Below are 26,188 nucleotides of genomic sequence, written 5' to 3'. Positions count from 1 at the left end.
AGAAGAATATTTCAACATGAACAGGTGGTTTGCTAAGCACCGCTAATACTTCTCAATGCACTGCAGCAACACCTAGCAAATCTTGAAGCATTCTCCACAGTGACTGAAGTATCTCAAGTGCAGGAGTCAAGTTACTGAGGGTTACTCTTTCTGGTGATGAGAACAAGGGGTGATGTGCAGAAACTGAAACACAGGAAGTTCCATGCTAATGGAAGGAAGAACTCCACTGTCAAGGGAGCAACTGTGATGGAGCATTGGAACAGGTTGCTGAGACAGGTTGTGGAATCTCCTTTTCTGGAGATATTAAAGAGCTGCCTGGACGCCTACCTGTGTGACCTTCTGGAGGGAACCTGCTTTAACAGGGGTGGTGATCTCAACAGGTCCCTTCCAACTCCTGCAATTCAGTGATTCTATGAAGAGAAACAAAGAAGGCTCCTCCACTAGGCTGCCCGTATTATGACAGCACCGCTTAACCCAGCCAACCAAAATCTGGTGCAAGTTTTACTGCATTGAAAAGCATGCATCCATTTGGTGCTATTCCAGCTGGATTTCTTTGCCTTCTGATTGACACAACACAACCAGAGCAGAACTATATCTGACTATTATGTTGTGACAGTATAGCCAATAGCTTTAGATGGTCTCTCCACCACAAAACATACTCTAAGAGCTCAGAAGTTACACAAAATGGAAAGGTAGAAGGCTTCAAAAAAATTAAGTTTGTATTGCACGTACAAACCTCACTTTAAGAGAACCAGTGAAAGCTTCTAAATCTATAACATCTGGGGTCATGAACACCTCTCTAATTTAGTGCATAATTTTTATTCATTTACTTTGAAAACTGTTTGAGTTCTTTAGCAAAGCACAAATAACACCGTGGCAGCCGAGGGTGCTCTAAGTTTAATGATGATATAACCATTTCAATCTGCTTTCTTTCTCAGTTGTTGTTTTATCATCTTAAACTCCTATTGGGATAATACTGCATGCCTGTCAAACGATACAGAGCAAAACAGCAGTATTTTCTATTGCCTTTTAATTCAGATGATAAATTGAAGCTGCAAGCAAATTGAGACAATGAAAATGGTGTGAGGAAAAAAAAAAAAAGAAGCCTCTGAGGATTCCTTTAAAGTCAAGCACACATATGAGGGCACACTGCAGTTCCTCATTACCAATCACAGTGCTTGGCCATCCCTGCACAGTGTTTTTGGCTGAGACATTTTAATACTTTTCAGCTTTGCTTCTCCTGGTAGAACTTACCCAGATCCTGCTGTTAATGATACTAGAAATGCTAAATTTTCCTAAAGCTGTGCTTCAGGTAAGATGGCTATGCAGCCTCCTAACAACACAAGCATTCCCACAAATGCTTGCAGAGACTTCAGTCTGAATTCATGCCTAATAGCACAAATACTTTGGGGAATTTGCCCTTTTTTTTTTTTTTTTTTTTTTTTTTTTTTTTTCCCTTCAAACAGACTGAAGCAAGCAGTTTCTCGGCCTTCTGGGCTCTTTTTGTCAAACGCCAGTGCTGACTTAGAAAAATAGCAAAAGCGAGATGCTTCTTTTCAATCCCTTCCAACAATAGCAGCAAAGACATTTCTTCAAATAGAACTGATTGCTAGCAGTTCTCAATCTTATACAGTTTTGCTAACTTACTTCCTCTTCTTCAGGCTATCACAATTCTGAACTTTAAAGGAGCTTCTCTCAAGAGTTTTTCAAACCTCTCTCAAGATTTTTAAACAGAACACTGTCTGCTTGCTTTTTATTTTTTTTTTAATTTATTTTTAAAATAATAATATTTTAATAATAAGTTGTTGGAGTAAAAGCTACCTAATTTCTGCATTATTTGTGTTACCATGGTTCACTGCAATGCTCCAGCTGTATTAAGGAAAAGATCAATAGTTTCCATGTACAGCACTACAGCTCTAGGAAGGCAGTCTGAACTTTCTCAAAGGGGGAAGATGGGATCCTCATGAGCATCCCCCGGCCATAATCAAGATATCACCACAACATCTGAAATAATAAAATGTGATTGAGAAGTAAACAAATAGATCTGAGCACTGTCCAAGAGGATTGCTGAATTAGCAGAACTCACTTAGAACAGGTAAAGGAATATTGGGCAAAATCTCTTTATGATGAGAGATACAGTTGGCACAAACCTCCTACAATCTGTCAAAGAACAAAACCTGTTTCTGCACCATTTTAAATGGAATATGTAGGAAGGGAACCACCAGAAATGTTTTCTACATCAATATTCTTCTCAATGACAATTTTTCTTGTCAATACCTTAAATTCTCCTCAAATCTAGATGGCATCCAATAAAGTAAAAAATGCTAGAAATCAATTTTTTGCCACTTAGGTGATCACAGTCACTACTCAGATTCAAAACTACTGGCAATACTGAAACAGAATAGCAGCCTCATATCTAAGTATACTGATGAATTTCATCAGCACTTTAAACCTGCCCTCAGCAGTTCCATATGACTGAAGTTGAACAGCAAAACCAAGTTCACTTTCAATTGTCGGTTTTCCCTTCCCTGACAAAAGAAATCACCTACCACTGCCTGTCATGCGGGAACTGTCCTTTGGTTGTGCCATCCTCAAAACTGCCTAGGAGAAGGCTAGTCTCTGCTGTCCAGAATTGTGCCAAGAAACATTTAATAATGTGACAGTATAAAGTAACTAAGATCAGGTGCTACAAACATTTCCCAGTGGTCTGTAATTTGCAGATATGGACAGAGGCTACAAGTCCTGCACAGCCAAGCTGGTATCTTGGGAGAGATTAGTTTCAGAACCGAAATTGTTCACAGGAGAGCTTCTTTACCTGTCAAGACACCTGGGTGGTTTTTGAAACACAATTTTATAATATTATTATACTTCAAGTAGAAGATTTGCTGTGTTCAAACACTACCAATACTGGTGTGCAGTATTACACATCAATTCTACAAAAGTTTCTCTTTTTATCCCCTCCCAAAATATGATTCTAATAATCTTCCTAGACCCTCTTCTATAAAGTATCAGGATTATGTACAAGCAAAATCCTCAGAATAAATTTCCAGAGTCTTTCCTGAGGAATTTCTCTCACAGTGTTCGAAATTCAATCTGATGTTCAAACAAAATACAAATGCAATTTATACCTTAGTGCAGGAACAAAGCAAACAAAAAGAAACAAAAAGCCAACCAAAACCAATCACAACCAACTCACAAATCAACTTTCGGGTTTCAGAGTGATCTGACAAAGTGGGAAGTGATGACAATGATGATATTCTTAAAATAAGTTTTGAATATAAAGATGCTTCCCTTCCAAAAAGCTATGGCACTGGTATTATTGGCTATTGAGTCACAATTTTTTCCAGTATGTTTACGTCACAGTAAGTGAATTCTACCAAGGATGTGATTATACATTTAGCTCAAAGAACACTGTGATACATAAACCTGTGATCAATCCTCTCTCACACATGACTAATAGGATCTTAAATACTTCATGTTGATAATGAAAAATTTTCATGAATCATCTCTAATCTTTTGGCAAAGATTTTCTAGCCTTTTTTCCCTGTGGTGAAGAAAAGTGGCAACGCTAATTTAAGAAGCAGAAGAGACATGCTGGACAACTGAATAGCCATTCATGAAGAATGGCACTAAAATCAGAAACTAATTTATAAATGCTCAAATTTATGGGTAGAATGATAGAATTAAGGTCAAAGAGAAATGCTAGTGTAAGGCAAGGATCAATTATTTTATGTTGCATTTGGAACTCAGATCACTTCAACTGAGGAAAGTGTTGAACATCAATAGCTGTAAATTTGAATATTCTTAGTGTTTTACACATGCAATTTCAGATTGATATGCAAATAAAGGGGAATGTCACTGCTTCTGATTAGTGACAGCAATTCATACCATCTTCTAAGGGATGAAACAATCACAGGAAAGACTTTAGAAGTCTTTTCTCTTTGTTTGTTGGTACTATGCACATCCTTGTAAAAAATTTTTCATGATGAGTACTGCTGCAGGTTTCTCAGTAAGTTTCAAACAGACTCTTTCAGCTTAATTCATCCTCATATCAAAAAGTTAGCGTTAGCATAGAGCATTATTTTCAAAGCAAAAATAGCACTGCATTGAAGGGGAGAGTGAAGAGATGAAAACTCGATCAGTTTTTGCTTCATATTTATATGATTTCAATTAGATATATAATTGAATTGAATTATATATAAATTGAATTGAATTATATATAAATTTCATTGAAATTTATATAATTTCAATGAAAAATGACCTTTAAAAATTTCTGATAACAATAGCAAAAAGAAGCAGTGTATTTACTACTTGTTCTCTTAAGCCTCTGCTAGCAGCAGGTGGTAAATAAATCAATTATCAGACAAGGGCAAATATCTTCCCCTTTGCAGTAACGCTGCCTTTCCTTACTGTTAGAATGAAATCAAGGACATGGCTCAGCTCAGTGCAGCCACAGTAATTCACAGTTTGCCAAAGATCAAAGATGCAGCTGTCAAGGTATGCTCAACAAACTACATTCAGGACTTCCTGAACGAAGAGGAAGTTAGTCACCCTGGAAGTATCACTTCATTTTGAGGTAAGTCACTGACAGATAGAAAAAAAACCAACAAAACAAAACAAACAAACAAACAAACAAAAAAAAACAAACCAAAAAAGTCAGTTTACATCTTGTTCTGATCAAACATGTTGAATTAATTTTTCTTTTGTACTATAGATCGTATTTTCCCAAGAGAACTTATTCACCTATCATGTAAGACCATTCTATTATGATGAAGCAGCAAACCAGTGGTGCTATTTGAGCATTTCCTCCCTTCTTCCCCAGGAAGGAAAACGTAAGTGAGTGGGAAGGTATAAATCTTCCCTCCCTGAAATAGTACATAGTTATCTCTAGTCTCCAGTGCATTTTTTCCACTGTTGTGTAAACTGGTTATTTTGTAGGCTGGAAGCGAAACAGTTTAAGAAACAGTTCAGTGAGACACCATCTCATGATACTCCCACTTTAGATAAACACTGCACCAATTTTCCAGATAAACTCTGTCATTTAAAATATCTTGTGTTCCTAAAGCCTTGCACTGCATGAGATTGTGCTGGAGGCAATTCCAGCATCTCCTGTTTTATACTCTGTTCATGTGAATGCAGTTCCCATCTACTTAGGTCTGAGAGACATTAACCCAGGTACTGCCTGTGTTTCTGGCTGTGGTTTTCAAGAATTTGCCCTGAATAACTGTGAGCCACAGGTGAGGTGGTTAAACAGAAACCTTCACTGCAGACAAAAAGCAAGTGGGCTGCTAATTAGAAACACTTCATTTCCCTAAACACACATTACAAGGGCATGCCTTAAGGAATTCTGCTTCCCTTTTAATGCATAATAAATACTAAAGCTCTTCAGAGCACTTAGAACATGACCCACACGAATTTCTTGGAAACACCGTGTCCTTCCTGACCTCTGAAGGCTGTGCTAGCTCTCACAGGCCTCTCAGGTGCCTGCTCATGGTTACAGAACCAAGGAAAAGTGCAGCCCTCTGGTCTGAGTAGGTTGCTGCTCCCCTTGCCTTAGGATTGTACCAGTGTCTGCCACACAGCACTTAAAGGCTTCCACTAACTGACCAAACTCCCTCTATAGCATGTATTCACTGTGCTGGTGAGAACAAAGCAGACACCAAGACTTACAAACCGCTTAAATAATCTTCTGTCACGAACAAATACATATACGGACAGATACACTAGAGTCTTTAAAAATATACACATTTTTACTCTCAATTAACCTTTACCAAAAGCTAAATCAGCTTCCAGATGATCTTACCAGAACACAGCTGACACATGTGAAGCGTGCTGGAATGATGCTCATTTTATTTTATTAGTATTTCATTCCATGTTAGTTAAAATTGAATTCTGCAACGTGTTATTAATGCACTGCTACTGAGGGCTTAAATGCAGTCATTAAAACACAAAAGTTGCAATTAAACAAAAAGAGTAATTTTTAGAAATTATTGCTGACTAGCTACAGGCACCGCTTGTTATCAATATGCACAGGGGCAGGGTTGGCTTTTGCATGGTTTATGTAGCACTAGATTAATGACATCCTTCTTACTCTGTTACAAGATGGTTAAAGCAGGCAATTAGCAAAAATGCTCTAACCTGTTCTTGTTCTTTGCCTGAATATTTAAGGGCAGTAGATAAGATGATACAAAGAAAGCTAAAGGCATGTGAGTGCAGGCCAGCAATTGCACATGTCAGAGAAGCCCGTATATCAACACAGAGTATTCTGCTGCATAAAATAGTAAATGATGTTTTCCCAAGTATGGTTATTAGAAATGAAATACATGCAGAACACTGTAAAATTTTTTAAACATGATAATCTAAGCTGAGATGAAATTATTCTCATCTAATGGAAATTTCAGTGGAAAAAATGACAGTTTTCAATTGGTTCTATAGTGTTCTCTTGCGCTCAGGATAATTAACAACTGAAGAAGTAACAGACAACCTGAGGGCAAGGGAGGAGTAAGCCACCAAACATTAGTTTCCCTAAAGAAGAGATACTTTATTTGCAAAGATTTCTCCCCTCTCTCTTGCCTTCAAATGATTAGCTGCATATTTTTTCTAAGGAACACTAGCTATGATGCTTTCAAAAGTAAACACATCAAATCACCTTAGTAAGAAAATGAGAACATCACTCACTGAAACACTGAATACATTTTGAAAAAAGAAGTTTGATAGATTTATCTACTTAAAAACTGTAAGTATATGCAGAATTCAGAGTGTTAAAACAAATGATTTAAGCTACAGTACCTTTGTGTCTGGGAGTGCTGTAGAATTTTAAAGTTGGCACCCAACGCATACGAGGAGCAATTTGGGATAACAGTATTTTAAGTTCATTGCTATTGCCGTCTATATAAACAAGGAAACTTGAAGAAAAAAGAAGTGGGGGAAAAAAAAAAAAAAGAAAGAAGAAGAAAAGGAGGACCTTTACCCCCAGAATAGCAAAGCACGAAATAGGTTTTTTATCATAGGAAGTAAGCAGACAAACAAAGGAAGCAGCCTGAATAGTGCACTGGATGCCAGTTAAACAGCAATTAAAAAAAAAAAGGCACCACTAAAGTAACTTTCCTGCTTTCCCTGAGCCCACAATAAATGCTTTAGTGCCTCGTGCTTGATATATATTTAAAACACAATGGGTAGTTTGCTGATGCCAGAACAAATTCTCATGGTTGTTTTTTTTTTTTTTTTTTTTTTTTTTTTTTTTTTTTTTTTTGTGCCCTCCTCACTCTGTTTTACTTTCAATTACTTTGAAGGATAACTACACCGTGCGCTGACATAAATCCTTGAAAAGACAGCATATCGTGTACTCCCTGACTTGCAATACCAAGTACTTCGCTACCAGACTTCGCAGCCCAGGCTTCCCATACATGCATAGAGCGACACCAAGATGAGCCAGAGTCCCCAGGTGAGGTAGTTACCCATCCACCAACGTGTGTACTGAGGACTTAAAATTCTTAACCTGGATATTCATATCATAGTTACATGTAGTTTTACAGCAGAAACAGCTGGGTTGTGAGCGTTTTCAGAGTTCAAAGACCTTTGTAAAAGACTGGCTAACTGCCCACTTAGCTTTTGTATCTCCAGCCCATACACAAGGCTACCACTGCAAAACTCCCAAAATGAATGATGGAAACCTCAGATTTCCTTTCCAACACCACAAATTATGTTGATCTTGATGCCTAAAAGCATAGGCTTTCAAGCTCACTTGACTACAGACTATTCTGAGAGGAGAATCTAGACTTTTTTTCTGTAGTGTGAATAAAAGAAAAAGATTTATGAGCAAGCAATTAACTGTTTTGGGCTATGTTACAATGCGGTACAGATCATTAAGCTCTCCAACAAGACTATTTCTCTTTTAGCATTCCACAGCCAATGAAGTATGGATAGCAAGTTTAAAGTTTTTATTTTTGCTCTAAAAGATCATTTGACTTTTCCTCTCCACTGCAATACATAATTCATTTAATAAACTTTATAATAAAAAATGACTAAAACCACTGCTCTATTCAAGGATTACAATTCAGATGGGGTCCATTTAGTTCCATTAGTTTTAACATCTGTGTTTCAAGTTGCTGATTACTTCAAAAGTAGCTATTGTGGTAATACACTGCATCATTTACAAAGGAAATTGGATGCTTAGTGCATTTTGAAGTGCAATGGGAAAAAAGTGGTAGCATTTGTATAAAGAAGCCCACTGTAATAGTTTTGGTCCTGTCTGGGAACAGGTCTTTGAGTTCTTGAGTGTGGACTCCTTATTCCATCTGGCTAGGTACTGCCACACAACTGAAGTCCAAATTTGGTTTGTACCATGTCTATGAAAAGTTAAACGCGTGATAAAAGGATGCTTTTCAGTTTAACTAATTGCACAGACCACTTGTGGAGAACAGACTTGCCCAGGAAAACTGATCACACCACCATGAAGGTCTGCATATCCCTCTGTTCCTGTGGTATGGCCTGTACTGCTGCTTGGAGAGGAGATAGGATGGACCAACAGAGACCTTGCCCTGAGGGTCTACTTCTAGCTAGTATTGGTAGTGTTCTTTTGACCTTGCTAGAGCTATGTCAGTTTATTCTGGGGGAAGTTGTGTGTCATTAAGTACATGTGTAACACAAGCCAGTATTTTAGAAAAGGCACTCATTACCAAATGCAAACAATGTAAAGGAGATGGTGGCAGTTATCATCATAGCATCCACTGGGCTGCACATCTGGGATTGTACAACACCTGTGTGAGATTTGTTTTCTAGATGCTTTTAATTGGTTCAATAATTCTCTGCTCAGAGGGTTGCTCTCTGCCTAACTCATCATTTCCTAGAATTATTACATTAGTCACAATGTTTTTATTCTGCTTTTTTTTTTTTTTTTTTTTTAAATCTAGGTAGATCTCATTCACAGCTATTCACATAGTTGAATTCCAAACATTGAATGCCACTCTATTAACTGTGACAAGAGGTTAAAGCAGAAAATTTCAGTTCTTAAGGTGCTTAAGAGATCACCAGTCCTGTGCCTCAGAAATACCTGTACAGTGTCTGTGCACAGCATAAGCATGCAGGAGAGAATCAAAATGTTGACTTCATTATCACCTAATTTCAAGTTTTACCTTGAAATTAAACTTAAATCGAGACTGAAATGAATTCTGTTATCCCAGTTGTGTTGCACAGACGATGCAGATGATGATTCTTTCTGACAGCAGAAAGAATGATTGCCTTTGGGACTGAAAACAGAATATCAGGTACAACTGTCACAAAGTAATTTCAAAAAAATCAGCTAAGACTACAAATATCATTACGGACTGCTGTGCTGTGTGTTTGCTCAGCACCCTCTTACTAACAAATACCTGTCGTCTGAAAATGAGAAAAATCTCTGAGTTAAAAACTGCTCTGTATATGCAAGTTTCCTTATTTTCTTGGTGTTTCAGTGCTAAGAACAATTGCTACATCACATCACAGTATGAAGAGACTGAATTTTCCCAGCACTTCTACTTCAGCAAAACCTTCATCTAAGAACAAGCATTTGCACCTGAAAATGGTAAAGTTGCAGGGCCACTCAACACAATGTCTGCTAGCTAAGTTTTAATTGCCAGACAAGGCATGCAAAACAATCAGAAACCACAGTGACAGAAACAAAGAAGTCTTCAAAAAATTGTTTCTTGGATGTACAAGATGTAAAGTTTCTAAGTCATGTTTGAAAATATATTGTCATATAATAATGCAGAAAATTGAGACAAAATAAAATGCACTGCTTCCTATGTTTTCTTCGAATGACTGTGGGTATGTGTTACATTCTGTACCGTACAGACCACCATATTTAGGAAGCTAAACTCTGCTGTATGCAGAATTAACTTAAGCACCATGAAAAGGTGATTTCAGTCCTCTTCAACCAAAAAAAAACTTATTTGTTTTTAATCTATCTTGCCACACTAGCATTAGCTAAATGGGTCAGCAGTTGAGAATATATTACATACCGGAAAGAATAAGGCATTAGGAAGTGTCACACATCCCTCAGGAAACAAATCTGCATTACATCTTTTTGGTTTTAAACTCTTAAAACTAGACAGAAGAAAGCTTACAGATATCTATCAACACAAACGTAATAATATGGAAGTAGTATAAAGCGTACTCTAAGTGCATTCTGATTACAAGAAAATGTGAAACGGCAAGCACTGAACATGTCAAAGACTTTAAAAACCTCCCAAATAAGTATTTAAAACTGTTATAACCAACTTAATCAAAATAGTCTCTTCTAGAATTCCAGAATCAATTCATGGATTGCTGAGACTGAATTGTTATGGTAGTCCTTCATTTTTAAATGCACTGTGATGAAGCTTTGATCATTTCAAACCAGCAGAAGATGCTTTTGACATAGTGTCAGTTTATCTATTTTTGTGTTCTATGTAATTGCCATGTTATTACATGAAGCAATCTTGGAAAACAGATCCTTTCATTCTTGATTAAACTAAGTGCATAATAGCAGCAACAACAAACAAACAAACAAAAACTGCCAATCAACCCAGCCTAAAAGCATTGATTTTCATTTCCTGCCTGACATACATTATGATAAAAACTGCACAACCACCTATTGTGGATATTTGGACATTCCCATCTTATGCCTGTTGCAACAAGAGAAGATGGTGCAGTACAAGTTGCTCAACAAACCTTTCTGTTGCTGATTACTTTGTATTCTGCAGATGTTCCACTGTCAACAGTTACAAATGAGTTACAAACGGATTTAAATAAAAATCAACAACTCGAAGCAGTGATTTTTGCAAAACGCATATGAAGCAAAATATGGTTTTGACAGGGATGATATATTTCCATTGGACCTGCCGGCTTAATCCAAACGTAAACTGGTCATCAGATGATCTTAAGACAAGATCTTTCTTGTATATACATGACCAGATTGCTCCTTAATCCATTCTTTTTAAATAATCTGAACAAGTTTCTTTACATCTGACTGCTGACTGGAAGATGTTGTATTTAAAAACAAAACAAGGTGTAGGTCACCATTTTGCTCCTGGTAATAATTAACTGCTGCCTTTTTAGATTCTTGCTACAGAAGCAAAGGTCACATGTTGGTGCTTGGTGTGAGGGGAAGGATTGCAGCTGCCTTTGGGCATGTTGGCTGAGGTCAGATTAAGTCAGAGAAGGGATAAGAAACCTCAAAGCTGATTACGTTCTCACCACTGTTAGGAATAGGCAGTTCTCACCAGTGTCTCACAGATAAGTCGCAGAGACACTGTCAAACAGGTAGGCTGTAGCATGGGTTTGAAGCTCCTTGTAAATCTGAAATCCTTATGATGAGAGGAGCAGAAAGAGAAAATTCCTTATAGACATGGAAAAGCTGCAGTTGGGCCCCAGATGCCCACTCCACAAGAAAATCTATGAACCATGAAAAAATACAAAATAAAACTAGCCCTCCTAACAAGAGATACAAACTGGATCCCAGACTCCTTCACTGAGCTAACTGTAACAGCAAGCTTAATTTAGTCCTGTCTATAATGGTATTCATATGAAAATTACAGATGTTGGTAATAATTCCAAAGTTATCAAAGTAATCTCTCCCATGTGCTATTTTCTGCAACAAATAAAACAGACTACAAATAACTGATTCAAAAAAGAATAGAGATACTCCTCATATCACAGTACTGTGAAATCTTTTCTACGAGGACAAGTGAAGCTTTGGAGTACCACAGAAAGGCGGATCTATTTCATTAACTGAAATCTAACTAGCGTGTTGGAATCTCTCCCCTTGTTGCAGGGAGTGGTGGCTTCCTCCCCACCCTTTACCTCCCCCAGTCTTCCTATTTCTATGGATTATAGTTAAGCTATAAAGAATGCAAGTTCTCTAATTTGTATCCCAAATTTATCTCTGAATGATCCAGAACGCGGAGTAGCAATATAATGCTGCTAGCTCTAGTATTTGATCCTGTTTCAGCCAACTAGTGAGAACATCACAGAAATAGGAAATCCCTAGATAAATATAGTCCAAATGGGAACTAACTTCTTTGGTCATTGTTGTGCAGTTACTGGGACTTCTGCCACAAGGAAACACTGAGAGACCTGCTGCTGCTAAGTCTTTCAGTGCTGCTGTGATGGCAGCTTGTTCACAAAAGGCCACTCAGCAACTCATAACTGCTGCAGAAAGTAAAAAGAAATCACCACTAAAACTCATTCCCAAACTGAGTATGCCTACTGTCAAAGGAGTTAATGAATAAACAAATAATTAATTCACTTACAGGTGGGAGTGCTGGAGAAAAAGAAGCAGGAAGTACAGCAAAGACCAAAAGAAAAAAAGAGCAGGAAGCTCATGGAAGAAAACTGGAATGAAGATGTGGGATGAGACAAATGATTATCTGAGCGAGGAGTATTCCTAGAAAACCAAAGTCAGAAAAGGCATAAGTCCAAAATGAGAGTGAAAATAGACCAAAATACATTAACTGCCTTCTATATAAGCCAGATAGAGCTGCAGCCTGACACTGCATCCTATTTCTCCCAAAGTAGAGTGGTTTTCTCTTTCAAAGCGTCCTTTCTATAACAGCAGTTAGTCACTGCCCTTTTCTGCATCTCCTCCAACTTCTCCACAATCTGCACTGGCTAGCACTGCAGGAAGTTACCAGCTTTCCCTGTCCATATTATATTATTTTGAGAAGAATGTAGTTTCAAAGATGAATAAATTCTTGAAGAGATTGGATTTGTGATAATTTTAACCAGCTATTGTATGCTATTACTACCCGCTTATTCTCCTAATTTCCTGCTCCTTTCTTATCTGAATTTTAGGCTTGGCAGTGCTGCTTTTCCTGATAGCTTTAGCTGTACATGGTCAAAGCCAGGGTAATTCAGCTGCAGCTCATGGAGATTTAATGGGTAATAAATATGCATGCAAGATTTCTCTTATGAAATCCCACAATCCCTCTGAAAATCTTAACAGGAATGACACATAATAGGAAAGAAATCTATTTTCTGATTGCAGGTAATACCAAGTCTTTCATAGAACTTCTGAATAAGAAATAGCATACGCACTAAAGCACAGTACTAAATGAGAAAGCAAATTTTTTGTATATGGCTATTCAGAATTTTTTTTTTAAATTGAAAATTGAGTCATCATGGTGAGCACCTGGTAATTAATTATGCACCTTTTCCACCATCTGTGCTGAATAAATAAAATATTCTCTCAGAAGGAAGGCATAGCTCAATTCCCCACACTCTCATTTGGGTCAATATATGGTAAATACTAATATTGGCTAGGTAAGAGAAGATTTACTATGTCAATATCTCAGTGAGGAAAAAAAGTACAAATTAGAGCAGGACAACTCAGGGTATGTCAAGTTATTATTGGAATTCCATTAAATCTTTGGAGAAGGGCATCGCGCATGCTTAGTCAAGGGCCAAGGACTCCCACAAAGCAAAAAAAAACCAAACACAGCGAAACATTTTCTTTCTTAGTGTAAAAATACCTCCCCCCCATTCACTCTCCATTAACATACTGCAATGGGTATGTTTTGCTACTTGGTAGTTAAAACATACGTTCAGACTCACTTCACTTCCTGAAGTAACCCACCCTTCCGTATGTTATCAGTGAAGTAGGTGCATCTCAATGACTTAACCAACTACTTCTGGTGTCAAAGTTTAGAGACAATGTGCATTGTTCTTGGTATGACCACCTCTCCCTGGTTTGACAGGAAAATCAATCATTTTCTTCAGAAATTCTCATTTACTTACTACTGAAAATGTTAGTGCATCAGTCAAGTAGTCTGGGTTATATCCTTAAATGTCCCTTGAAAATTGTGGCAAAGGTTTTCACTCTTCCATTGAACACTTAGTCTCCTGTGAATAGCTCAAGAATATTAACACAAGTTCTAGGGGGAAGGGCACCTACAATTATTGTTACATGGTGCTTTCCATTAAGATTATACATTTGTCTGTTCATTTTGAACAGTGAAAATTCAAGCTCAAAGTGTCACTGAAAGAAGAAAAAATATACTTTCTTCTGAGATGATCACTAGAGTGGCATTGATATTCTGCATGAAGGTAATAAATATATGAGAGACCTAACCATTTTAAGACCCTGCTCCCACTAGAATCTCAAATCACCTCCTCTTAACAAGGACTCACTTAAATTCAGCAGGTACATGTTTTGAGGATTTAATCTACGCTAAACAGGTTGCAGGGTAGGATGTGACTTTTTGTTGCTGTTCCTCTCCCTCACAGTGACTGCCGCAACAGGAAGCCAAGGCAATGGGGCAGGGGAACTGTGTTTGTTCTCCGTTGTTACTGCAGACAGTGTCCATGCACTGAAGAGAAGAAAGACAATGACAGCCACATACATCACACTGGGGAGTAAGAAGAGGGAAATACTGAAGTGACAGTGAAAATGAGGAAAGGAGAACATCCCCACAAGAGAGTTCTCAGGACTCTGACTGGCATGTTCGTCAGAAATGCTGAAATGAGCACTGGGAAGAAGCCAGTGAAATGGCATACAGGAGCAATCAAACTTCTCTTGTCAGTTAAAGAATATTCCCTGCAAAATGTGGACTTGAATATCTAGATCCAATCTTTGAAATACATTACAAAACTAACGACCAATTTTACTTCATTTGCCCATTAGAAGCCTGAACATCAACAAAATCTTTTCTGAGCCTGTTATGATGTAAGTGCTCTCTTTTTGTGTTTTTTTTTTTTTTTTTTCTTGCCATTTTTTATTTCATGTCTTCAAAAGTAGATAATTACTTTAAGGATGCATTACTAGTAAGAATTTTGTGAAGATCTTATATTAGAAAGCTTTAGAATTAATACATCCTATTCAAGCTACAGTTTAATATTCTGAAATAGTTGCCTGTGATTCTCTTCCTCCTTCCAGAAAGATGTTCAAGAAAAGACCTTTATTCTAAAAAAGTCCTAGATGATGCCAATTGCTTGGATTCTTTTTACACCTTGTTGCCTTCTCACTCCATTATATTTTCTTTCCTGTTACATGCAACACACCCTGTTGGCTATTAAAAACAAATAGCACTTTGGTTTTAGAAGAGAACATTGATAGATGACTCTAGGCATCAGATTGAACTGTGCTGCTACTTAATACATTTCAATACATTAGACAGTGTAAATATTTTCATTTGAAGTTTGTACCTCATAATAAAAATGTTATATTTCTCAAGAACCAGAGATCAATGAGAAAACCTTTACGGGAGAGCTTGGCTTACAATGAAAGTTTACTCTCAGAGAAAAACAACAAAGAAAGACAGGGCAGATCTGATAGGTACTGAAAGAAAAAGTTAGAGAACACATGCTTTCTCTTCTGAGTAACCACTCATGTTCCATCTACTACTACAAGCTCACAGGAAATAGAGTGAAGGCCACAAAATAGGAGAAAAGTCAAGAAAGATCTGCATATGGATGCCTGATTCTCAGTCTGCTCCTGATTCCTAGGCTGTAGGAATCACAACACTGTACGGTTTGGCATAGGCATTCCACAGGAAAGGTCCTTGAGATTGAACTTTCATCTAGATCATCTTTGGGTGATTAAAGTGTTATAACTATAGTGTTAAAACTATCCCTCCTCAACTTACACATCTTTAAGATGGTCTTTAAGAAAAGTTGCCTTCAAACATCTGTTTGAGAAGAAGCAATTTGCTTCATAGTTAAGCCATCAAATGTCCACGCCTTTTTGTCCAGACCATTCATTCTTTCTACTTGCATTTTGGTACGATTTTTTGATAGGCCATTTATCTAAAATCATCTGAAATATCCTTGACTGGTATTTCAGATAAAAACCATGTCTTATGTTGAGGGAAATTTTGTATTCAGTGTCTGGAGTATCTGACAGGTATTGTGTCCTATTAAGAAAGATGACAAGGCTGAAAGACTGGAAATTTCACTGTACACAGTAGATTTGTCAAATCATTTGCTTATTTTTGAGGCTTTATTTGAAACATGTTCAAAAACCAAGAGATTCTGAGGTACCCAAGGACTCCAAAAGAGGCTCTGCCACTGAAATGTTAAAATTTAATAGGTTCAGAAAAGAAAATGTAAAGAGTTTTACAAAACTGCTTTATAGGGTGCTGCCTACCAGTGCCCAACTTCCTTTAAGCAGTGTCCAGCTTTGAGGAATAAAAGTTCTCAATTAAATCAGTTTTGTCTTTTTGCTCTGTCCTGGAATACAGTTGAGGATGAAGGATAAGAAATATCCACACGCTGGAGAACACAGTAGTATGAAAACAATACTGACTGCAAAAAATGGTCATCTGAAAGTGGCAGTAATATTGGGAAAACTATTTCAATATTAAGAGAATTACAAGCATTTGATAAAGGTCGATTGCACTGATTCTCCTCACTCTGTGCTACGAATGTCATTAAGATCAATGGAATTCACAAACATCTACCAAGTAAACTACAGGATGCAGAACTATTTATGGAATAGTCACTCCTGCTTTTACAGACACTGTAGCTGCAGCATCATAATGGCTAGAACTGCACCCAGAAGCTAAAGCTACATTCTAAACATTGTGATAAAGCTTCAGTTCCTAGCAAGATTTCACATTCTTCACTAGCTGAAGGGACAGCAAATGGAAGGATTTTTGCTCAGCTTTGAATTTCACACTGTCAACTGGTATAGGACACTAAATATGCTAAATAATAGCTTAGTAGTTACTGTCTGTGTTTCTCAAAAAAGCTTCTTACAATGTACGTAAAAGCAAACAAAGAACAACATCTGAAATTGCTTCTGATTTACTCAAAATCCGAAGGCATGCAGGTACACCACCAAAGCCAAAAGACAGCAACATGAGTGCATTACCAAACTTCACCCTATGGCTTGAGTACACTAGCCCATCAGCCCATGTTTGTCTTTTTGCAACAGCTACCAAAGCTGCAGCAAAAAGAAAAAGAAAAGCTTTACAGGTACACAGGGAACCTTTCTGATTTTTGTAGCTCAAACGAATGGCTGTGAATCTCCATCAGCTTTTACAATTCTCTTTGTTTCACAATACTCTGTCTCCCACTGTTAATCCTTTAAAGAAGCCTTCCAAAGATCAATCAAGCCTGTTAGGATTCTGGATGCTAAAGCTGAATTTTTCTTGTCTACTTGTTCTTTTGAAAGGCTTAAAAGTGATTTGCAGCAATCAAGCATAAAGGACTTTGTTTGACAAGGTTTAACAAAGTTATCTAGAGGGGATTCATTGGGGAAAATTGCATAAATTATAAATTAAAAGGTGACCAGAGTTTTTCTCCCTCTCTTCTAAAAACAAAATGCATTCTTCTAGATGTGAAAACCAATCTAAAAGCTCCTAACAAGTAGTCAATAAAAGGCCTAAAAACGTGCAATTTTAACAAACACTCTGTAATAGTAATCATAAGAAAGGATGAAAAGGCAAGCATTACAACAAGTGACAAACAATCTGCTGACCTTATTCACACGAACCCCAGAAATACAGCTGCTACAGTTCCCTCAAATAACATATAGGAGATTTAGCTGAAATGCCATTATATATCTTTGTGTGGAAATTATGGCCTTTTCTCACTCCTTTTTTCCTTGCTGTTCTTTCCTTCCCAGTTTGCTCTCACAAATTGCGTTTCCCTGCAATTTGTCTTTGTTCAACTCCCTTCAAACAAGAGAGCACAGCCAGAGGAGCCTTGCTGAGCCTCTGGCCAGTGGAGAGAGGGAATAGGAAAAAATACCGTGCAGCTTCTAGAGCTGCTCCATCAGCACCTCTGGTAACAGAGGTATGGTGGGAAAGCAGGAGTCCTACTGTAGGAACAACTTACTGCGTGCCTTAAGTATTTGTCAACAAAAAAAGAAGGAAAAGAGAAAAGAACAACAACAAAAAAACTGCAAGACAAAGACAGCCCCTAGAACTGTCTGACCAACTCTCAACAGCAGTATGACAAAGTTCAATACTCTGTAACCCCACTTGATGTTTTTATACCTCTGTTTTGAATTTTTGAGCTTTACTTCACTAGCTCAAGAGGGAAAAAGCATTTGCAGTTCTTCTTTCTTTTAACCAAGGGTTGTGTGCGCAGTGCAATGCAGATACAAACTAGCAGAAACAACAGATCTACTTATTTCTGTTCCTGATACTACAGGGCTAAATTTATATGCTACTATCACTTCTTTCAAGGACCTTGCTTCAAATCTCAGACAATACTAGCACCCAAGTCAAAGTTATTGCCTTTGAATAAAAGCAACAAAAGGCAACTACTTTAGTTCAAGGCTGTTTCAAATTCATTTGCCAGACATTAACAGGAAAAAGGTTTTATCTCCTTAAAACTACAGGACAAAAATATAAAATTCACATTTATGATGTTGCTTCAGCCTCATATACCCATCTGCTCATCTACTTGATGAGTTTTCTGCAGATTTTTGGCTTTTTGCAATTCTTCTGTGATGCTAATTTACTGTTACTTGTCAATACAACTAATGTGTTAATCATCTCAGTTTCCAAATCAGTTATGTAACATAAAAGCATGTAAACTTCCTTACATTTCTGTCTGCAAAATCATTCTATACATCACTTCCATATTAACAAATTGGTTTGTAAAAATGTCAGTCTTTTTTTTCTTTTTCTTTTTTTTAAAATCAGATTGATATCTGTGAAATTTTTCCAGCCTACCTTTAAGTGGCGTTCTATGCAATAATTTCATATAACTAGTTTGTTTGTATCTGACAACGTACTCAAACTTACACTCTATCATTATATACTGGAGACATTTTAAAAAATCATATTTGAAATGCCAACACAAATGGAACTTAACACAGAAAACTCAAATTGTTCATTAATGATAAAACATGTAGTTATGAAAGGCTGCACACAGGAGTCATGCACTCATTGAAATACTGCAGAGACTAAGGGATGTATGCAAGCTAATGATACATACAAAATGATACCTCAGTTTAATACATCACACTGCACTAGCAACTTGCAAGCCAACTATATTTTTATGCCATTTTCAGCACTCTGCTCAATTAGTTATTGTAAAATTATGGATTTTTGGTTAGAAAATTTACCTTTTCTAAAAAAAAAAACACAACAAAAACAAAAGACCTTGCATGTGTAAACCTACAGATTAACCTAAACTTTAAACTTCTAATCTGATAAAAAGAAATATTGAAGCCAAAAATGCTCAATTACAGACATTAAACACAATTGTTACTTAGACACAAAATCCAACACACAGTCGCAATGTGTGTTTCACAGAAGTGCAAGATAAAATTCAATTACTTCTTTGCAGGCCTACCAGGATATTTTCTATTAGTCTTGTAGGTAAGTTTGTTGGATATGACTTGAGTCAACTCACATACAGAATATACAACACAGGTCTCGTTAATACCAGTAATGAAACAGTTTCTTTTGAGAAGACAGCACATGGATTCATTCTGTGAGTCTTGTTTGCTCGGTGGTCTTTTTTTCAGTTACAGGATTCAGATAATTAAAATTCTTTTAAATGTTTTAATTACTCATTTCTGACTACATCAGCCTTAATTGCATGGCTGCAATTTAGAATGAAGCAAACCCTTTTTTTTGTTTGTTTGCTTCCCACAACAAAGATTTTTATCTAATATTATTGGCAACCATCAATCAAAAATGGCAATTTTTCTTTTATTTTTAATGACATGACATAATAAGAATCGCCATCTGCAACAAACACTTATTTAGTTTTCATAGTTTCCCCAAATTTTATACAAATGTTTTAGTGAGCACTTAAACATTTCAGAAATATTCTAAAAACAAAAAATAACTCTTTTTTGTACACAGTCACAGAACGCTGTTAAAATTTTAAGCTTTGTGAAAGCCTTAGGCCTTGTTAAAATGATGGCTCTTTACCCTGGCCAAATTCTTCAGTCAGTGAAGTGGCACTCTGCAGAGAGTTTCACATATAAATCTCAGAAACTGTTCATTAGTGCTAAAATATAGTCCTTGCATGCAGAAGTGAATTGTAGCTGGCACAGTTCTAGATCAGGACTGGGGCCTATCATGCATTTGCAACTGGCTTTTGCCAGTTCTGCAGTTCCTGGTTCAGCTCAAAAAGCAGGGAATATACAATAATCTTCACATACCTTCTCATACAATCCAGTGCCCGAATAAAGAAGTCTTTGTGAAGCTGATGCTCGTCCCTCAAGATGGAGCACTGCTCCAATGTCACTGACATGGATGTCCGGTCTTTGGCACTTTTGCAACAGGTGAAGCGGACTCCATTCAGCTTACGGCAAATCTGAAACATAGGCAGATGTCAGAGGGCTTCTCTTTTCACACTTTATTCTCTGCACACTAGCAGACTTGGGAAATCCCTCAGTTTACAATCACTTACAAACAACAACACTTCTAGGAAGAAAACGGCTATTAAAAGATAGTAGCTCAGACCTCTGTCATATGGCTGCTGACAGGCATGTCCTTACATCAGTTATTAGTGCTGCCTGAGAATTGTCACATTCTAAGGATTACGCCTATGCTGGCCTGTCACAAAGGCACAAAAGGTGAATATTTTGTGCTGAAAGGGATGGTAAATTTCTCTTTTGTTTATAAACTTGCAGAACCAACACTCTTGCAAAATAATACCCTAAGATCATATCTACTGATCTATAGCCCATTTCCAATTTGTCAAAATTAAAGATTTTAAAAGCAGATCTTAAGGGTTTCCACTATCAGGACAAGCCCATAACATGACCACTGCAGAAACAGAAGTCCTTATTGGGCTTAGGAGGGAGCTGCACAGAATCTTTCACTGAAGTTGCAGTCTGCACATTTGTTTTGCTATCTTGGTATGTACTGTAGTTATAGCATCCCTTGCTCCTTCAGACACATACTTTATGCACAAGTACCACACACAAATTTCTTCATAACACATGCTTCAAAGTCAGCATCTTTTCTTTTATTTCAGTAGAAGGTCTTGCCTTCTGTTTTACCATTTAAAATCAATGATCACAGCACTGTGACATATGCACCATGTTTTGTATATGGACTGATGAGGAACAGGCTTCGTACAAAGCAGGGAGACAAAACAGTTCACAAAGGATGGCCCCATTCTCTATTACAAGGAGATCAATCAAGTCTCAGTTCTGCCCCCACATCCCAACCCTAGTGAAGCAGGAAAATGATGAGTCTACTACTCTTAGTCCCTAGCATGTTATGCAAGTTACTAAAATCTACATCTGTTACAGGCTAGCAAACCATTGCATCCAAATTCCCCAACTTGAAATAAAAAGTAACTGTATTAATATAGGCTATAAAAGGAAAAGTTGCTTCTCTCCTTCTGTGACAATCATCCAATTCAATAAAAGCTTAATTGCCTGAACACCTAATGAATTTTGGTAAAAAAAGCAAGAAAACTTTGACAAGTTATTCTTAACTCAAACTCATGAACACAGAGAACTAATTTCTCATGAGAGTGTCAATTCACACACGTCTATCTTTGTACAAAATTAAATACAGTCCTTATTTTTAACAGCTAAAGCATTCAACATACGACCCACAACAATGAAACAATGAAAGCTTAATGTAAACAAATGCCATGGGTTGCTTACTTTTACCCAGCATTTGGACAAAAAAGGGATAAGGGAATCATAACAAAGGTATAGGGATCATTTCTTGCCTTACGAATTGAATTAATCTGCCATTGTATCAGCTTATTGAGAAAAGCTCTTGGTTCAATCAAGAGTTTACTGGAAGAAGAAAGACTTGAAGAGAGTTGAAGTGCCCCAAAGTTGGGTCTATTTTTCCCAATTTCACTTTCCCTAAGAAAGATTAACAACCTTTCTACCAAACTTCTGTCCCTGGACAGTCATAGTAAGACAATGTGAAAAAAAATTACGTCAGGAGAATAAGGCAAAGCTATAAATTATTTAGGCCCAAGCCCAAGCATCTTTTCAGTGTGGCTATGGATGGTTTACTTGGCATCAAGATGAAACTGGATCTTCAGTTCCAAAACTACTGAATCTTCAAGAACCTCACTTCAGTAAACAAACACATTTTATCCACAGCAATGGCATTCCCAGAAATTTTATTAAAAGCAATGGCACAGACCACATTTACACGGTCTTTAAAGTATCTGTAGCATTATGGTGAGAGACATCTCAAAAGTTGAATCAAAGGAATTAATTGAGCCCAACTCTGAACCCCAAGAAGTACACATTAGGTAAGTAGATTCTGTGAATGTTTCTTCTATACACTCAAATTTTAAAACGTATATCTGTCAGAAATGTGGGAAGTGGCCTGGGGATTTAAGTAATGTATTAAAAGGCAATTCTTATTTTAAGAAAGTATCGAGTAGGGTTGATAATGCCATGAAGTAGATAACTGCTTAACTGAAAAGATTAATTCTCTTTACACTTCCCTCTTTTGAAGTTCATGAGTCATCATGACTATTTGAAGTGAATGAGTCATAAGCAAAAAGCAGGTAATTATTCTAGATGGGTGATGACCTCCAGAGCAGTGAGGGGAGACTAAGTTCCAAATCTGAGCTGACAGGATCTGACTGAAGTACTGGCAACAGAGAGTCAGTTTTGAACTGCGAAGCATTTTAGGGAAAATAAGCAAATGGATAACCACAAATGGGAGTGTTTATTTTGCATGTAAGTTCAGAAGAAATGGCTCAATCATGTTAAAGTGGTTTAAATGGAAAACACTCTATTACATTAAATAATAAAAAAATCCTTAGCTTGTGATCCAAGGGAAACCTAGGTTAACCTGATAGGCTGGCACAAATAAATCCTCAGAAATAACTTAGTTCACTAAGGAGCAACAGCAAAAGTGAATAATTAAAATGGGCAAACAACGGTTAGATGGTCAAGAAATCTATTGAGATACAATGCTATGGTAATATCATAATATCAGAATCAACAGCTTACAATAAGTGTCCAGCTTGACTTTTACCCTCACTTTTGCTCAACCGATTCCCAAAATATATCAGAACACAGGACACGTATACTTCTTCTAAATGGCCTCTACAGAGTCTTCCACAGAAACATAGATTTAAATGATCGGGACTGTGCTTAATTTTAAAGAGGATGTAAACCAATGAAAAAGCACATAAAACAGTGGAGACTAAAACAAGGAAAAATCAATATTCCAATTATTTCCTCCTGAAATAAGACAGAAGATTAAAGGTCCAGCTTAGGAAGTGAAAATGTACCACATTTAAAAATCCTCTGCTATGTTTATTTAGGATAAGAAATATTTGTGATATCAATTTGCAGTTGTTTTTTTTGTTTGTTTGTTTTTTAACAGATATGTTCTTACAAGGCTACCTGCAGGTGCAGTTACATGTGCATATCCATGTAGAATCTCATTTATCTACTGCTGTAACAGTGATGTCCTTACAGCTGAGAACCTGTCCTTTCACCATATGATACACTATAGCAGTGTGTATAGAAGCGGGTCCAGAAATACCCATTTCAGAAGCTTACAGTAAAGTAGCTTGAGAGAATTATGATATTCTGAAGGAAAAACAAAAACAAAAACAAACAAACAAACAAAAAACCAAACAGGAAACTTCTTTTTAATGTCCAAAGAACTTCTTTTTACCCATGACATAATTTTCAGGAAATCCTGCATAGACAGTAGAAGACAACTTTCTATATCCAAAGATTAAGTAAATTCCATCTTCCTCTTTGTAGCTGATTTCACATTATTCTGTACCGACTTATCTTATCTTTGCAAAGCAATGTTTCACAGTAATTGCAGAAATGATACCGGAAAAAAAAGCTTACATTTTTACTTACAAAAGATTTATACTTCAATAGCATGTGATAATACTTATTAACCAAAACGAACATTTTATTAGCAATATAAAAAATAATGCTGGTATTATTAATAAAGACACCGTTAATATTCTTTGTGCTCCTTGTGTTAATGAAAAGTCATGCAAAATTTTATTAATATTTTATATCAAATATTTATCTACCTTAAAGGGCACATGCATTTGAAAGGTCCCCAAAACACAAGGTCCTACTTTTAACTTTCAGTAGATTAGCAAAGGCTCAAGACTCTGCCAGCAAGGGTACTTTTCTGCATTTAAGGCAATTATCTAATTGATTTTCACACTTCTCGTAAGTCTGAGCTTTTATAAACATCTATCTGCTTGAGTTTGTTTTTAACATACACATGCAAAATGTACATTGGAGAAAAAAAGGTGGAGAGGCAATTTCTAAACTGTATTAATATCTAAAGTGTGGGAGTCAAGAGAATGCGGCCAGGCTCTTCTCACTGGTGCCCAGCAACAGGATGAAGCAGTGGGCACAGACTGGAACACAAAAAGTCCCTTGACTTGCTGACCACACTTCTTTCGATGCAGCCCAGGATAGGGTTGACTTTCTAGGCTGAGGGTACATTGCTGGCTCATGTCCAGCTTATCATCCACCAGTACTTGCAGGTCTTTTTTGGCAGGGCTGCGCTCAGTCCTTCTATCCTCCTGCTTGTGTTAGTAATGGCAGTTGCCTAGATACCCGTGCATGACTTTGCATCTGGATTTGCTGAACCTCGTGAGATTCACTTGGGCCCACTGATTAGCCTATCTAGATTTCTCTGGATGGCATCCCATCCCTCTGTTGTATTGATTGCACCCCATAGCTTGGTGTCATCAGCAAACTTGCTGAGGGTGCACTTGATTCCACTGTCAGGGTCACTGATGAAGATACTAAAGAGCATCCAGTCCCAGCACTGACTCTTGGGGGACACCATTCATCACTGCTCTCCATCCAGACACAGAGCCACTGACTACCACAGTCTGGACTCAATCCTGCAACCAGTTCTTTGTTAACTGAACAGTTCACCCATCAAATCTCTATTTCTCCGCTATGGAGAGGATATGTTGTGGGGGACCATGTTAAAGGCCTGCAATGCATCTCACTGAGAAAAATGCAAAATCCTAAATTGAGGTAGAAACAGCTCCATGCAGCTTCACAGGCCAGGGACTGCCTGCCTAGGAGAAGCTGTGCCGTCAAGCACCTGAGGGATATTGGCAACAATGTGACCAAGATCACCTTTGTCTTTGAACTCAGGCGAGTTCTTTCAGTTAAGAAAAGACAGAAAGAATGTATCTGCAATATAAACGTAGGAAGAAGAAAGATATTCATGAATGGGATGAGAGATTAACAGAGAAACATTTTAGCTACCTAGTTGAATCACTGAGTTTTCTATCCAGACTCTTGAGATCCATTTCACTTATTGTATCAAAAAACATGCGAAAATTAATACATCATGTGAACATATTTGAAAAAATATATATTTGAAAAAAATATATATTCCATATATTTAAAGAAAAAAAAAGATCTCACCGTTGCAGCCAGCCACATGATTTCTACATTCTTCCTTTTTTTGGCCTGGATATTTTGATGAAGATTTTCTAGCAATCCCTTTAAATCATTTTGTTCTTGAAAATGTGGTAGACCTGAAAAAAATAAACAAACAAAAAGAAAAAGCAGCATAGGGTTGATCTTCATGGCAAGATGGCAAGGCTGATGATAGGGTTGTGCTGACCAAATTAAATTATTATTTAAGGTCTATCATTTACAGCCTTTTTTTGAGAAAGCGGGATGGAAGAAACTGGCTAAATCCTCAGAGAATAAAAAAATCTTATTTCTGTGTATTACATTGTCCTACCTAAGGGATTCACACTGGAAAATTAAAATGTCTCCAACTTTCATCTTTTAAATAGCAAGATTCAAGTATTTGCTGCAGTTTTGTTCATCAGCCACAAACATCCACGGGAAATGACTGAAGAAATAAAACAGTGCTATTTAGAGCTGCTTTGAGGTGATGATTGTTTTGAGGTCAAAATATTTACTGTTGTTTTCAAAAGGATACATTTCATTTTGGTTTTTCAAATGATGCTTTAGTTCTTAAAATACCAAATGTACAGGCAGGTTAACCAACATTAAATATCCCCCAAAATCTAACAGAGGATATTCATCAGTCTATAGGGAAATGGACTTTGATTTTCAAGTACAAAACAATTTCAGGTTTGTTTAAGATCTAAAGGCTTACCTACTTGCCCTGACTGTGATAGAAAGGCTGAAGTTTTATTAACGATACACACCTAGAGGGAATTCAGAAGTGGACAATTCAATTTCCTCTTGAGTTTTGTGATCAGAAAAGGATTTTTAATCTTACCTTAATCTTAATTAGTTTTGAAAACAACCAAAATCTGTTTTTCTAAAAGATTTTTT

The 26,188-nt window shown here is 37.0% G+C and overlaps 1 protein-coding gene across 1 annotated transcript in view; it reads right to left on the bottom strand.

Annotated features, from left to right (window-relative positions):
- The window catches only part of INPP4B (inositol polyphosphate-4-phosphatase type II B), a 241,014-nt gene that overhangs the window by 3,725 nt on the left and 211,101 nt on the right, over positions 1-26,188 (bottom strand). The window contains 2 exon segments of the mRNA XM_072334549.1: positions 20,084-20,238; positions 25,298-25,410. Of these exon segments, the coding sequence (XP_072190650.1) occupies positions 20,084-20,238; positions 25,298-25,410 (268 nt within the window).

This window comes from Excalfactoria chinensis, chromosome 4 (assembly GCF_039878825.1).
Source record: "Excalfactoria chinensis isolate bCotChi1 chromosome 4, bCotChi1.hap2, whole genome shotgun sequence".
Lineage (NCBI taxonomy): Eukaryota > Metazoa > Chordata > Aves > Galliformes > Phasianidae > Excalfactoria > Excalfactoria chinensis.
The sequence above is the reverse complement of the archived record's forward strand: the minus strand, read 5'-3'. Positions and strand labels throughout refer to the sequence as shown.